Source organism: Diospyros lotus, chromosome 5 (genome assembly GCF_014633365.1).
Source record: "Diospyros lotus cultivar Yz01 chromosome 5, ASM1463336v1, whole genome shotgun sequence".
Classification (NCBI taxonomy): domain Eukaryota; kingdom Viridiplantae; phylum Streptophyta; class Magnoliopsida; order Ericales; family Ebenaceae; genus Diospyros; species Diospyros lotus.
Genome location: NC_068342.1, coordinates 13,748,090 through 13,764,346, shown reverse-complemented (window position 1 = coordinate 13,764,346; position 16,257 = coordinate 13,748,090). Strand labels below are relative to the sequence as shown.

Here is a 16,257-nt window from a genome sequence, read left to right as displayed (position 1 = left end):
CTGTCCCGTCGCAGATTGATCATATTAATTTTATTATTTTTAAATAAAATTATTTATTTAATATATTTTTTATATATTTAAGAATATTTGTGACGGGTACTCCCGTCGCAGATCTGTGACGGGGGTACTACCCGTCACAGATTGTTTGTTTTAATTATTTTTTTTATTTTAAGAGTGTTTGTGACGGGTAGTGCCCGTCACAAATCTGTGACAGGGCAGTACTTCCCGTCACAGATCTGTGACGGCTTGTCATATCCGTCACAGATTTGTGACAGACAGTTCCCCGTCACAGATTTGTGACGGGAATCCCCGTCACAAATCTGTGACGGGCAGTACTTCCCCATCACAGATCTGTGACGGGCACTATTTCCCCGTCACAGATTTGTGACGGGCAACACTTCCCCCGTCACATATCTGTGACGGGTGGAACTGCCCAGTCACAGATCTGTGACGGGTACTACTGCCCCGTCACAGATCTGTGACGGGTGTCCCGTCACAAATCTGTGACGGAATTGCTATCCCGTCACAGATCTGCGACGGGTAGCACTCACCCCGTCACTAAAATTCTGTCACGCCCCCTTTAGTGACAGATTTTACCCCGTCACAGAAAAATTTAGTGACGGATTTTATGTTTTTAGTGACGGATTTAGTGACGGATTTTTCCGTCACTAAAACTGATTTTTTTTGTAGTGACAGTATTTACAAATATATATTAATATATATAGTAATTTATTTGGTCTTTGGTTCAAAATCGAGATCGAACCAAGGACCGATTTGTTAAATTTTTGAGACCGAAGACCAGTGTAAGTTTAGTCGATATGACTTTTTTAGCTTGAATCAAAATTTGAACACCCGTAAGGCCGACTCTTGTTGGCCAAATGGTCAAATGGACCACTTGGGTCTCTTCCCACCAAAGTGTACCCTTTTTTTCTCTCTTTTTTTTTTTAATTTTAAGGAAGAAAATGTCAAAATTAAAGGTGCAATATAAATAGGAGATCACCCTCTTCCTCTATTTTTTTTTTCTTAAGTATAAATGCAAGTGCAACTCAAGAAAGAATAAGTATGGAGGGGATAAGCTTGTGGGTATATTCCTGATAGGTCTTTGGAACTCGATCATCCTTCACCAAGGCGAAAAACTCACAAATTTGAGATTAACTAGCTCTTAAGCTCATCCTGGTAAGTCCTTCACCCTATTTCATATATTGAGCGCATTCATTGACATGACATATTATTGGTGCAATATTGCCTCTTTATGTATATATATGTTATGGGGGCATGTTAGGGATTATGTATGCAATATCTTGAGACTATAATACTCGAGGTTATGGCTCACCATCAATAAAGATTGGTGTGCTATATTGGGACAAGAATGCCCGAGGTTATTGGTCGTTGTCAAAAAGAGATTGATGTGCAAGACTTCAAGATGAGAATACCTAAGGTTATAGATTACCGTCCTTGGAAGTCTGGATGTCCTTGGTGTTGGAATATACGTATGACAGTACAGTATAGGTAAATTTAAAAAATTTACACATTAGACATACACAGCGAAAATCATAAATACACATACCATACTCAGTTTGAGTATTTAAGCAGCACAACATTTCATCATATAAAATATAATAAATTAACATACCTGTAGTCTGATGTCAGGTAGAGTATAGAAACTATTTCTATACTAAAACCGATTCCACCTCAAGTCGTGGTGTGTCTAGTTTGTCCACACCTAATAAGCTACTCAGTACCACGTTGCGGTCTTTATCCCATGCTAGCTTAAGGACGTTGATTCACCAACACATGTGTGTCTCACTTGACTCTCCAAAATTTTCCACGTTTAACTCTTACGCTTTGTAAATTCTCAAGAGTAGAAGCGAAAGCAAACAGAGGAAAAAGAATATCCAAGTGAAACATCACTAATTTCTTTCCAATTCACCCCAATTTCTATCTCCTGAGCGCACCATCAACCCCCTCCAATTTTCTGCCACATGGAAGGCACTAAAATTGACTAAGGTGGCAAATGTTGTCGACCGATTTCCACCAAATGGAAATTTAGTCAACCATTCTCCCTTAACCTATCGACTGCCTAAACCTTTCAGGTTGTTGGCTCTCCCATTGCAATCTTCAAAGAAACCGCAATCTGATTCACCAACTTTTGACAAACTAGGTCTTTAACACTTAATGACATCCGAGACACAATATATGTGCACAATACTGATACTAGATGCTACACTATATGGTGTGTGATTTTCTATATTCACTTCCTATTAGCAATTAGATAGCGCCAAAACCTTATTGACACCAGTCGAAACACTTCAACCCATCACAAGAATTTCTCCATATCCGGTAACGATTTGAAAAGTTTTGGGAAGCGCCTAGCAGCGGTTCTACACAATATAGAAAGCAATAAAGTCTAACTTTAAGTGAACCTATTATAATTAACGATTATTGTGTAATACAATCCTTCTGTCATCTAATGTTCCAACCAAGCGAGAGTCATGGTGTGATAAACTTACAAACTTAATAACTATGTGTTATATTTTATCAACGTGTCCAATGACACCTCAAGAAATACTTTCCTAATTAATCATACTACATTGACCAAGGACTTTTCCATCACACTAACAGTAGACCACATAGGATATTCACCTCATTAGTGACGACAAAGGTGAAAGATCCTATCTCTAAACACATGCCTCTATGCCCTAGCAATACGAAATCACATACATAACTAATATCCCCACCTCGCAATTGGATAGCCCGTACACCAATATACAAGACAACCTTGTCAGTTCAAGTCTAAGAATCAATACATAATCGCAACTAAACGACATGATCATTATTCATAATGCCATGTGATCAATCATCAATGTCAAATTCAGTTGTTCTCCAACAACCACCCACAAGTTTACTAAAGACACTCCCATGTTATATGGCATATGACTCACCATCCCTAACTATTAATATCTTATATTAATCAAGATAGTAAACTTTGTGTCAATCCATAATTAATTAATCAAAGTCCCTATTCAATTAATTTAAGAATCAAAATATTTAAAAAATCTCATTACTAAAGAATCTTATCACATATTCTTAACACTTTAAGAATAAAACTTTCAAACAGGAACCTAATAAATCATTCATATAATAAATTGGAGAGTTTAATGAATGAATATAAATTCTCTTTTATCAATTGGTATACAATCACTACAAAAAAATTCACAATTTAGTGAGGATTTAGAGAATGAATTTTTCCATCACTAATTAGAGACGTCTCAATGACGAATAGTCCATCGCTAAAATTTAGAAACGGATTTGAAATGGAATATTTCGTTGCAAATTTTTTTTATTTTTTTTTAAATTTAATGACGGAATTAGCGACGGAATTTTCCTTCACTAATTTTTTTTATATTTGTATTAAATTTTTAAATTTAACGACGAAATATTTCGTTTCTAAATAATTAAAAAAATAAATTAAAATTATTTAATGACGTACGGAATATTTCATTACTAAATGATTTAAAATTTTAAATTAAATTAAATTATTTAGCGACGGATATTCCGTCGCTAAATAATTTTAATTTAATTTTTTTAATTATTTAGCAATGAAATATTCTGTCGCTAAATAATTTAAAAAAATAATTTATTTTTATTTCTTAGCGATGGGGTTATCCCGTCACTAAATTTTTTATTTTTTATTTAATTTATTTTTATTTTTTAGCGACTGGTGTGACCCTATCGTTAAATTTTATTTTTTTATTTAATTTATTTTTATCTTTTAGCGACTAGTATGACCTGTCACAAAATTTTAATTTTTTTATTTAATTTATTTTTATTTTTTAGTGATGAGTGTGACTTCGTTGCTAAATTTTAATTTTTTATTTAATTATTTTTATTTTTAGCGACAGATATGATCTTGTCGCTAAATTTTAATTTTTTTTATTTAATTTATTTTTATTTTTATTTTTTAGTTATGGGTGCGATCCCATCACTAAATTTTATTTTTTTTATGTAATTTATTTTTATTTTTTAGTGACAGGTCTGACCAGTCACTAAATTTTAATTTTTTTATTTAATTTATTTTTATTTTTTAGCTATGGGTGCGATCCCGTCACTAAATTTTAATTTTTTTATGTAATTTATTTTTATTTTTTAGTGACAAGTCTGACCCGGTCATTAAATTTTAATTTTTTTATTTAATTTATTTTTATTTTTATTTTTTAGTAACGAGGTTATCCTGTCACTAAAATTTGTATTTTTTTATTTAATTTTTTTTTTTAGTGACGAGTGTAACTCCGTCGCTAAAGTATAATTTTTTATTTAATTAAATTAAAATTATTTAGTAATGGAATATTTTGTCGCTAAATAATAAAAAATTAAATTTAAATTAAATATATTTAAAAATTAATTAAACATAATTAAAAAGTTAAATTAATTATTAAAATCTTTAACGACGGTACTAATCTATTGCTAAAAAAGAAAAAATAAATTAAAAAAATAAAAAATATTAATTATGTATTAAATAAAAATTAAAAGTCTTTACTATTAAATGCATATTTTATGTATTTTATTTACAAACCAAAATATGTAAATTGATATGATATTGTAAAAATTATAATAAGAAATATGTATTAAACTAATTTTTAATCAAAAAATATTTAAATATTTAAGAGATTAATTAATTACAACATTTAAGTGGTACATTAGTTAAGTTAAAATTTACAGCATTTGTTTTTTTAAGTATTAATTTATGAATTTAAAAGATTTAAAATTTAAAATCTTAATTTAAGTTAAAATTAAAATGGTTGGCAGCTAAATGTAGTATATAATTAATATGTGTAATGACTAGGGATCGAAATTGAGGGGAAGAAAAGAATGTGTTGGGATTAATTTCTCAACTCTACATGTGACGGCTTTGGGGAGAGCCACCTGACGCCCACAAGGCAGGGGTGTGCTCACGCGTTCGCCGTGCGCGTGTCATAATTATTTTAATTTTTTTAAAAATAAAAATCAGCGACGGAAACTGTTCCGTCTTTTTAATCAGCCATGAAAAACTTTCCGTCGGTGTCATTCAAATTCTGTAGAAATAAATATGCCTATTTTAGTAACAACTGTGCGATGTAGTTGCTTGACCACACCAGTTGACTTTGAGCCTAAATCAGGAGGGCTAATACTTCATGAAATAAAATGAAAATTGGACATGTTGTAGTTCATTAAGTAATATTTCCAGTGGTGTATCAATGGTACAAAACGATAAAAATTTGATTAATGAAATAATTGAAGCACAGAAATGTGTCATAACAACAACTTAGTAATGAATGAAAGGGTTTTTGAATTTTTTTAAGGAGTCAAAGTGAATTTCTTTGGGGTTGGTATTTTTACACAATGTTGATTTATGGATCTTAGTTGAGTTGACTTTAACTCAGTCTATATATATTTTGCCCAAACTCAATATCGAGTTGGTGGTTTATAGTTGTCTTAAGTTGATTCTAACTTTAAATGCAAATATTTTTTGATTTGCATAATGTTTTACAATGAAATGAAGTCCGACAAATTTTCATAAATCTCATCTATGAGACCTAGTAATGGGCTCCGGCCGATTTAATTCAATTTACTCAAATTTTGATTCCAAATTAGGCTCATTGATTTAGCAAAAATGACACGTTTAGCACTTTGGAAGAATTACTCTTATGCCCTACTTCTTTATCAATTTACTTTTGATTTTTGGAAATTATTCTCGATGTTTAATAATTTGTCCAATTATCACTAAATCCCCTATTGGGTTCAATTTTTAATTAATTTAAAATTAATATTAATATTCAAAATTCGTAAAATTTTGAATATTGCAAATGATATTTTGAGAATTTTCACACAATTGACTAATATTTGTTAACAATAGAAATATGTATTGCTTGAGAGTTAATCTCAACAAGGTCAATGACATTTTTAAAAACACAAGCATAATTAGTACATTTTAACCAAATTTCAAAGGTGATATATGAAATTTATCTAAAAAAGAATAGATTGATAACTAATAGAAGGTTGATTTAAAATAAAAATAAATAAATAAAACAATGCAAGATATAAATAAAAAATATATAAGTTTAGAGTGCATATGACAGTTTTTTTTTTTTTTAGATTCATTCATATTTGTGTATGTTTGTTTTATTATTATTTTTAAAAAAATATGAAATCTTAGCACATTTTTGATAATTTTATTATCCTTTTAATTTGGACGACTGGTAGAATTGCCCTATGAATGTTAGGTCTTAAGTGTCCAAGTGACTATTCTAATGACTGCTCATCACTAGCAAATAGAGTAGGGAGTAAAAGAAAAAATAGAAGTAAAATAAAATGTGTAACATTTTTGTCATTTTCATTTTTATTAAAAGTTTTCAAATTTTTTTAAATGAAGATAACAAATAGTTAGAGTTTTCTTACGTGTATATATAATAATCGAATTCTATTATATGACTTTTAATCTGTAATTCTAGATTTTTTTTTTTACGTAAAAATTATATCATTGTGACAACGTACAAAAGGAGAAATCTTAACTGAGCCTTTAATGATTACATAACGACAAAATGATTTCATATTATTTTAACGATCTCTTAAAATCTTTTTTTTAGTTGTTAGTGATTCTTGCAAACTACCATACGCAAAGTGTTTGGGAGAAAAAGGAGATCAAAGTAGAATTTGTTTTCATTCTAAAAAAATAGGAAAGAATTTTGCTTGTGAAATTTACTAAATTAGATATTATTTAATTTTCTTGAATTCTATTTATCGAAAAATATCAACAAAAATTTTAAAAAATCACATTAATCACTTGAAAATGTAATATTACTTTTTTATAAAACTATTAATTTATTTAGTATACAAAAAATATATAAATTCTGTACACAAATTTAAATATTTAAAAATTAAAATAATATTTAATAATAATTAACAACAAATAATAAAAAAGTGACTTGGATTGTACAGCTTCTGACTTATTTATTTATTTCTATCTGGACATCATTTTAGTAGTGTAAGGGTTCTGTGTTAGGGTGTAAAAGGATTCAACGAGAGTGAGAGAGAGAGCGACGATGACCGAATAGAGTGCGACTTTCGATCAAAGGAAATGCCCTCCGATAAGGAACCTTGGCCCCATGGTATGAAAGGAACCCTCAACCCCAACAATGGACTTCGATGTGTCGTGAGTCTAAGGGTTGTTCTATGTTAGGGTTAGGGTTAGGGTTGAAATTAGTAACCATCTCCCCTGTTAATGGACTTGGACGTGTAGATCGACTTCTCTCATGCGAGCCAACAATGCTGATCTCCAAGGACCACTTATTAGCCATCAAAAACTGCAGCTTTGGCAACCAACCCTTGTTCCTGGTATGTAGATCTAACTTTGGTTGGCCAACTCCAAATCCAAGGCTCGGACGAGTGTGCTTGTATGTAAATGATATGTTGATAGTAAACACTAACATAAGTGTTATAAAATCCACAAAGAAAATGTTGAATTCTAATTTTGATATGAAAAACCTTAGTCTCACCAATGTTATTCTTGGAATTCGAATAACAAGAAATTTTGAATTCGAATAACAAGAAATTTTGAAGGATATGTGCTTTCTCAATCACACTATATAAAGAAAGTGTTGAGAAAATATAATCATTATGAGAGTAAGCCAGCAGTTACTCCATTTAATCCAAATTCTAAGTTGAAAAAGAATAATGGTGAATGTGTATCTCTTCTAGAATACTCTAGGGTCATTATTGGAAGTTTGATGTACATAATAAATTGTACAAAACTGATATTGCCTACTCAGTAGGTAGATTAACAAGATACACGAGCAATCATGAACATGATCATTGGGTACTTAGATACTTAAAGTACACGCTTGACTATGGACTAAATTATACAAGGTATTAGAAGGATTTAGTGATGCTAATTGGATCTTTGATAACTTAGAGACTAAATCAACTAGTGGATATGTATTTACCTTAGGTGATGGTGGTGTGTCATGAAAGTCTTCAAAACAGACATGCATAACACAATCTACAATGGAATTAGAATTTATAACTCTTAATAAAGCAAGTGAGGAAGTAGAATGGCTTCGACATTTTCTTAAAGAGATTTATTTGTGGTCAAAGCCTGTAAATGCTATATGTATATATTGTGATAACTTAACTGCTTCAATGAGAGCTAAAAACAATGTTTACAATGAAAAGTCAATACATATAAGGCGTAAGCATAATATGATAAGGCAACCGTTCACCAATGAAATCATTTCCATTGATTATGTGAAGTCGAAAAAAAATTAGTAAATCCTTTGACAAAAGAAGTTACCAGAGAGCAAGTCACATATACATCTAAAGGAATGGGGTTAAAACTTATTAAATGAATTATATGGTGGTAATCTAACTTAGTTGACTGGAGATCCCAAGATCTAGGTTAAATAGGTTAACTAACTAGAATAATAATCCATATTTAACACGCTAAGGAACTTTTAGTTCCTTCCCATTTTTGAGGTGTAATTAGAATGTGTGTTTTGTCTGTGTTTAATGTAATATTGATATCTTGCTTAAGAAGAGTAGTGACATAGTACTTTTAATTAGTACTTACCTATATGAGAGTAGAAGTGAGTCGCTTCTATGAGAATTGTCCAAATGGCTTGAGTTTTTTAGAACTCTCATGAATTCAGGATGTTATCCAAGATCAAAATGGACACAATCGTATAGAACTCAATGGTATAAAATGAGTTGTGTGTGATATATTTTGTCTTGATTTACCACAAGAAGGATAGTTCAAGAGTTAACTTCATTATTTCTTTGGTAAGTTCAGTGGATACTTACTAAGGAAAGTTCAAATCCAAAAGATATTTTATCTGATGCATAACTTATCTGTTTACTCTTTGTGGTGTCGTGTTAGTTTGTTTGATTCAATTTACTTACACTCATATGGGGGATTGTTGTGTGTCAGTGTGTTGTGAGTGTAAATGAATGTGTGTGTGTGCGCTTTGTCCCACATTACTTGGTTAAGAGAAATGCCAAGAGTATTTAGAGTCCTCCTTAGCACAAGAGTTTGGGCCCTAAGGGGCACCCAGATTTTGCTAGCGGGCAAGACCTTACCCATATGCACGCGCCATCGCCTTCCGTCTGATCGGTCGGTCGGTTCGGTTTGGTTCAAAAAGAATAAAAAAATAATATATTTTTGCTAAAAATTTATTCAATAATAATATATATATTTCTTTAATCCAAACATCTTTCCAGATTTTTCTCCAACGTGTTTTCGAATTTTCTGTGTCTGCAATGGTGTCGGGTCTTGGCTATATATAGTCGAGCCTTCGTCTCCCTTACAGATTATGTAAGTAAAATTAACGGTTGTCTTTCCTTTTCTTAGTTCAATCTTCGTCCCAGAGAGCAAATGCCATGAAAGTTTCTACCAGTTCCAATCATCCGTGGTTGTTATTTTGTTAGAAAATATCATTTCATCCTACTAAGGCAAGCGCCGGAGTCTATTTGCTGTTGATGCAGGGCGATTCTGTCTTCGGGACAGCGTTGAGGGGTGACTCCATCTAAATCAACCCTCTGTCCTTCTCAGTCCGTTGCAACGGTGCCGTCTCCTTCGGCCATTGCTTGCTGTTCTTGCCATACAGATATATAAATACTACTATATATCCCAACAGTACATGCCCAGGGAATTAAATTTTCCCTGCTTTTGGTTTGAAACCTGTGCTGTTCGCAAACCAGAGGAGGATTTGACGGAACCATAATCATTAGATGATTCTCATAAATCATATTTGTCTATGCTTGTTTGTTAAAGTTAATGTTGAGGGTGAAATCATCAATGCTAGATCACTCAAAGTCCTTGATGTGAAGTGGGGGGATAAACCAGCTCCTGACAAGGAGAAGGCTCTGGATGATGATTCTCATAAATCATCTGCGCTACAAGTCCCTCAAGGACTCCTCAACTCCGGCAAATCCACTGATTGACCTGTTCTTCCATTTTCTGTTGAACTGACTGGACAACGGCAAAGAAATGTGAGAAAATTGGCTGCTGAAAGGATTATTAACTCACTCTTGCAAGCATTTATGAGGAGCATATTGTAGCCTGACGAGAATAGAATTGCTTGCTCAGCTCAGGTGAGCTTACTTCTTGATTGCTTGCTCATTTGGGATGCCTGGCTCTTTTTTATTCATCACAATGAAGCATTGATAGTTACATTGTTTCTGTCTATTCTGTTTTTTTTTTTTTTTTCCTTTTCAGTCCGAATATAGCTTTATGCCATGACAAGTGTAGTTGTCTCTCTGAGAAATAGTGACAACGTCACTTATCAATAAAAAAGAAGAATGGATTGACAGTTTAATTGGTGTGTCAATGTTCTACATTTCTGTTCTGCCTTAAGCCTGCAACTTCTTGCCATTTCTGAGGGATGTGGCAAAATGCCCGAAATGAACTCACTTGACAGAGAAAAACATGGGATTTGGTGGGATGGCCTTAGTAGCGGAAAAAAATGAGTGTGTGTGTTGAAATATTGTGATATCTGTGAGACGAGTACTAGAATAGAAAACAAATGGTAATTCACATTTGCATACCGTTTTTTATTCATATCATATGAGCTTCACCTTAAATGAGGGGCTTCCATTTGTTTGGTTTCTCAGCAGAAACAAAGAAAGAGTTCAGAGGTCTTATTAAACTTTCAAAGTTGTCCATGCAGATGGTACAATGGGCAAGCTGAGGTTTTTCAGAAGCCATTTTCCGAAGCCCATCCTTTCTTCTCCAGCTCCAAACGCAATGCCTGTTCAAAATTACCAGAACCAGTTACAACTTACAAATCAAACCTAACAAGTTTAATCTTCTAGGAGGAGGAATTTTTCACCTTGATTCTTTTTCTATTTGCGTCGAAATCAAAGTTCCCCAACCGGGATGCAGACCGGTACTCAACAATCGGTTTCTTGCCGGGTGAAAACCAGAATTCAACATCATCCACAAGCTGATGATGGAACAAGAACAGGAGGTAAATGCACCAAATTGTGTACTACTCTTAGGGACTGGACTATTAGACTGTAAAATCAAGCACTTACACCAAGTATAGGGCTTTCATATTCTATATGAACATAATCATCTTTCTTCTCCACAATTCTTGGAGTGGACTTGTCTGGCTTTGTTGATTGAATCTGCGCAAGAGTCGAGTAAAATCAAGTATTAAAAGCAGGGCTTTGGCTCATCCTAATCCTATTGCCAGTTTCTAATCCCTTGTATTTGATTGATTTGGTTATTTAATATACGGATTGGGCATGATTATTGGTTACCGCTTGAAGAAGCTCCTGCATTGCATCTTCTCTGCTTTTGTTTCCACGCCTCCCCTCCGGGTTGTAGTTCCTGCAGAAACATAAATCAATAATAGTTGTATTTGTAATTAGACAGCTTAGCTTTACCATTAATTTATATTTTATTAGATAAATTTTTTACCAAAATTCTTTGTGATTTAAGTCATTTTTAGGTAAATCACCTGCATTTACTTTTGGCTTTTTTTATATAAAAAAAAGATCCTTTTTTTTTAGTAAATAGCTCAAATGAGAAATCTTTAATATTTAATTTAAATTATAAAAAAATTAAAATAATTCATAGAGACTAAGGCCCCATTTGTTGCAGCTTAATTAAATAAATTATAGATTCTAACTTCTTAGATTATAGTTTCTAAAACTTAGAATAAGTTGTGAACTTGTTTGTTACAATTTATCAGAAGTTATAGTTAAACAATTGTGGTGTTTGATACATAAGCTGTAAAATAACTTATTTTTGTATAATTGTCCATAATACCCTTAATAGTTATAGAATGATAATTTAAAAATTAATTAGTGTATATCTATAAGTAAGTGTTATAAAAAAATTAATTAGTGTATAAAGAGAAAGGGAGATGGCGAGAGAGAATAAGAGATTTGAAAATGGAGATGACGATGGAGAAGGGAGACCCTTGATTGCGTGAATAGAAGAGTAATTCTTTGTTAAAAATATGGGCAAAATTGTCAAAAAAATGTAACTGTTTAATTAGAAGTTATAGAAGTTGGGGTACCCTAATTTTGAAAAAGCCAGCTTCTACCCCTTCTAAAAGTTAGTAGAAACTATAAGATAGAATTTTAAAAACTAAAACAAACACTACATATCCACTTTTTTGAAGCTAGAAGCTAAAATTTACAACTTTTAAGCTACAACAAACAGGCCCTAAATACCAAAGTACAACCACAAGTAGCACGGGATCGAACGGTGGAGATTTAGTTCATCACATCCTCAAAAAAAAAAAAATCAGGAAGATAGGCAGGCAAGAGCATGGGGAGAGATGTTAGTGTTACCAGGGAGGGGCATAGTGGGTGAGATCACTGACATTCTCGGACGTTGATATGCAGTTGTTGGTGGCCGGGCACAGCGCCAGCCCCGAATTGTTCTTCTGCACCCCGAGGTAGCCCGGCTTCTTTCCGCTGCATCAATCATCATCGTCATCCGAATCCCAAACCAAATCAATCAATCAAGTTAATAATAACTCATTATCGAAATCTGTCGGGGTCCCGACCCAACTGCGATCGGTTCTGTACCTGAAGTTGAAAATGGCTCCAATTACCGCAACTTCGGTGCTCCTCAGTATAATTTCCCTTCATAATCGTCGTTACTTTATTGTTTCCGAAACAAAATCGTGAGAAGCAGCGAGAGACAGAGAGTACCTGCGTCCAATTTGGTCGGCGGGTTCGCCGTTAAGCTGCTGTTGCTCCTGCTGCTGATGCTGATGATGATGGCGAGAGACAGTTGAAAGGCGAACAGAGCGAGATCGAATGGAGCGTCGTCCGTTGTGGCTTCTGATGTAGCAATAGCTACTCTGCGGCGGGGATGCCATTGAACCCATCATCTGCCTGTCTCCCTCTCTCTCTCTCGACCAAGGATGCCTTTTTATGAACCGAGAAGTCTATTTTAAGCCTTAACCGAGTGGGAAAAAGTTCACACTGGAATGCCTTTTAAAGTCAGAAAAAAAAAAATAGAAAACGTTTTTTAAAAAATGGATAATCATTTTGTTTATGAAATTTCTTTTGGACTTCCCTTTTCCTTAACATTTTTAAGATTTTGACAGATAAATATAGAGCATTTTTGCGTTTTTAAAAATAATATTAATTTTTTTTTACAATTATTAAAATATCAAAATTACTTATTTTACCCTTCCAACCTCCCCATGCCTCATCTCTTTCTCAACTTAACAAGCTTTTTCTCGTAAAACCTACCAATTACTAGTTCTATCTCTCTCAACCCTCTTCTCGTCTCACTTCTTATTATGTGAGAAACCCTCACTTCTTGTTGGGCAGATGGACATCAAATGTGAGAAACCCCATTGGGCAATAAGGTTCATTAAAAACCTTATCTATCACTCATTTCTTCTTCCTCCACTAGAAAACCTATATGTAAGACTAACTGTTGTGGGTTCTATCAAGTTAACAAATTCACTGTATGTGGGTCGATTCGTGGGAACACACTACCATAATAGTGTATTCCTCAATTAGAACTCACTATAGGTTTTGATTAACAAACCCACTGTATGTGGGTTGATTTGTTGGAACACACAGTGTGTTCCTATGTTCCCATGAACTCACAAATGAAACCCAAAGGTGATGACAAATAATTCATCATACTTTTTTAGTTTTTGTTTATTTTTATGTAATTTTAAAAGATATAGTAGTGAAGAGAGGATATTTTAGAATTTTTTTACAAAATTAATTATTGCTAATACAACCGAAGATATGTGATGCGTGATAATTCTCCTTAAGAGAGGTTGGTGACATTTTTTAAAATACATAAGTAGTTGGTGCATTTTAATCAAATTTCATGGGTGGTGTATGAAATTTACCATTAGGAATAAATGTTACCAATTGTTCACTCTTCATATTTCTTGCAGGTCCATGTTTGAGTTTGAGGTTCAATGGTTGCATAGATGATTGTTGTCATATAGTCCATGAATTCAAGAGTATGGAAGTTTATAAACTATATATAAGATGATTTATAAGTAAGAGTTTTTTAAGATTTCTTATATAATTAGTGCATTGATTATGTTAACCTAGAATATGTATGTCGTGTTCAAGTTTTTCTTTCATATTCTATGTGTAATTTTGGGATAAATTTCAAGTAACACTATTGATGTTTGGCAAAAAAAAAAACATATTAACCACTCTTATATTTTTGAAAATGGCATCAACTCATTGCCATTAAAAAAATTAGTCAAAAAAACCATTTTGGCTCTCTATTTAAACTATCATTCATTTATGTTTTTTTTCATTTCCATTCTTAATTTTTCATTCTTATTTGACAATGACAGACGTCGATTATCTATCATTTCTCCCTTTCTTTCTTTTTCACCTTATCATGGGCATGACATTCTACCACGACTAGGAAAATAAGAAGACTCGTGTAGAAGATTAATTAATAAGGACCATCGCCATCGATTGTAATTCATTATAAGCTTGTAGGTCCTTCAAATGAGCCATTCATTGCCCTCTACTACCATTGAATGTAGCCACCATACACTAGCTTTGTGCAATTAATTCCATTGTTGAAAAATTATCTATTTTTTTTATATATTTCAATATCTCTCCATCTTTTTCCCAACATCTGTTGAGGCATTTAATGAATTGCCAATGATTGTTGAGGTTGATCCGCCCGATACCTATAAATGGAGGCCATTACTAGTCATCATAGTTTTCATTTGTTTTTCAAATTCTAAAATTAAAAAGGAGAGAGAGAGAGAGAAATAGGAGATAAGAGAAAAAACAATAATTGTAAGGGCATTTTGATTATTTTAAGAAATATAATGGTGTCAAATGTGTTGACTTTGATTTTGAGAATATTTTGATGATGAATATTTAGTGCACAACTTTAATAATATTTGAAGATGTGTTTTGAGGTTGTTTTAATGATGAAATGCTAAATACAAAACTCTAATGAAAATCAATAAGATTATTCTTAATATGTTACTCTAGGGTTTCAAGGATTGACCTCAAGTATCCATAGCACATAAGTGAAATACTTAGAGTGCATTTAAACACACTTGAATGACTTAAGATGATGTTCAAATATGTGTTAATCAAATAACACATAGATTGATCTTCTAATCGAGTAAAGAAAATTTTAATTGAGTAAGAAGTGTTGTACTTAACTAATTATTCATTTAATTAAATAAGAATAGAAAATATCAAAATTTAATCGATTATACATTTGTATTACTCGAAAAAGTGATGGGATATATAGCATTACTCGAGTAACCAAAGAGTCAATCGATTAACTAACATATTAATTGAGTAACTATATAACGGAAAACACATATGACAGTACGGGTAAAATTAATTTTTTTTACATACATTAGATATACATAGTGAAAGTAATAAATACACGATATATACAGTTTGATTATTTAAGCAACATATATATTCATCATATGAATAACAATAAATGCATTCCTGAAATCCGATGTCAGGTTAGGATACAGAAACACTTTCTGTACTGAGACCATATTCTAGCTCAAGTTGTGATGGCCCTAGTCTGTCCACATCTAGCGTGTTGTCTAGTACCATTTCGGCCACCTCTTTTTGTGCTAGACCAAAGGTTGTCCGTATCACAAGCACCTATCTCTTAATTTATCACGTGACAATCACATAGTTGTAATTTTCAATTGAAGCAGAAGAAGACGAATGAAGCAAAAATTACAGAGATACGCAATGCAGTGAAAACCTATGTAAATCCTTCTTATATACATGCCTCAATTTCATCTGCCACCTTATAATCCACCCCTCCTTATTTCGTGCCACATGGATGGCACTACCGTTAGTTGGGGTGGTGTAGGAGTGGACTCTCCATTATCGGGAGTCGACTGTCAAAGCAATTGACTACTATCAGGAGTTGACTCTCATGTTCTAGCAAGCCAATATTTGACTCGCTATCATCCGAGACACGTTGGATACATGAAATCGATACCAAATGCAATACTATATGGTGTGTGACTTTCTTAGTTCACTACTTGTTAGCAATCAAATAGCACCAAAACTCATTTTGGCACTAACCAACACCTTGACCCATCACCAGAATCTTTTCATATCTCGATGACGATCTAAGGGCTCCTGAATAACGCCTAACAGTGATTTAGGATAGTATATGTGGTAGTAAAGTTTTACTTCAAGTGAACCTATTATAGTTAACGATCATTGTGTGTTATAATCCTTCCATCACCTAATATCACGATTAAACGA

The 16,257-nt window shown here is 32.8% G+C and overlaps 1 protein-coding gene across 2 annotated transcripts; it reads right to left on the bottom strand.

Moving 5' to 3' along the window:
* Positions 1 to 10,538: 10,538 nt before the first annotated feature.
* LOC127802315 (uncharacterized) lies at positions 10,539 to 12,953 on the bottom strand. Of its 2 annotated transcripts, XM_052338048.1 has the most exons (7): positions 12,700 to 12,952; positions 12,574 to 12,630; positions 12,334 to 12,459; positions 11,293 to 11,362; positions 11,065 to 11,157; positions 10,860 to 10,973; positions 10,539 to 10,778 (listed from the first exon to the last, which is right to left on the bottom strand). In XM_052338048.1, the coding sequence occupies exons 1-7, from the start codon at positions 12,879 to 12,881 to the stop codon at positions 10,725 to 10,727; spliced, it is 696 nt and encodes a 231-aa protein (XP_052194008.1). In that variant the 5' UTR covers positions 12,882 to 12,952; the 3' UTR covers positions 10,539 to 10,724. The 2 variants fall into 2 exon arrangements, with proteins under 2 accessions (XP_052194008.1, XP_052194009.1); XM_052338049.1 differs by lacking the exon at positions 12,574 to 12,630 and having other exon boundaries at positions 12,700 to 12,953.
* Between the last annotated feature and the right edge of the window lie 3,304 nt (positions 12,954 to 16,257).

Bases quoted from the DNA above. Each gene is read 5' to 3' on its own strand.
- LOC127802315 (XM_052338048.1), bottom strand. From the start codon at position 12,881: ATGATGGGTTCAATGGCATCCCCGCCGCAGAGTAGCTATTGCTACATC. The intron at 12,460-12,573 runs GTACAGAACCGA...TGATTGATGCAG, and splicing joins GGAGCCATTTTCAACTTCAG to CGGAAAGAAGCCGGGCTACC. The intron at 10,974-11,064 runs GTAAGTGCTTGA...TTCCATCATCAG, and splicing joins ATGAAAGCCCTATACTTGGT to CTTGTGGATGATGTTGAATT.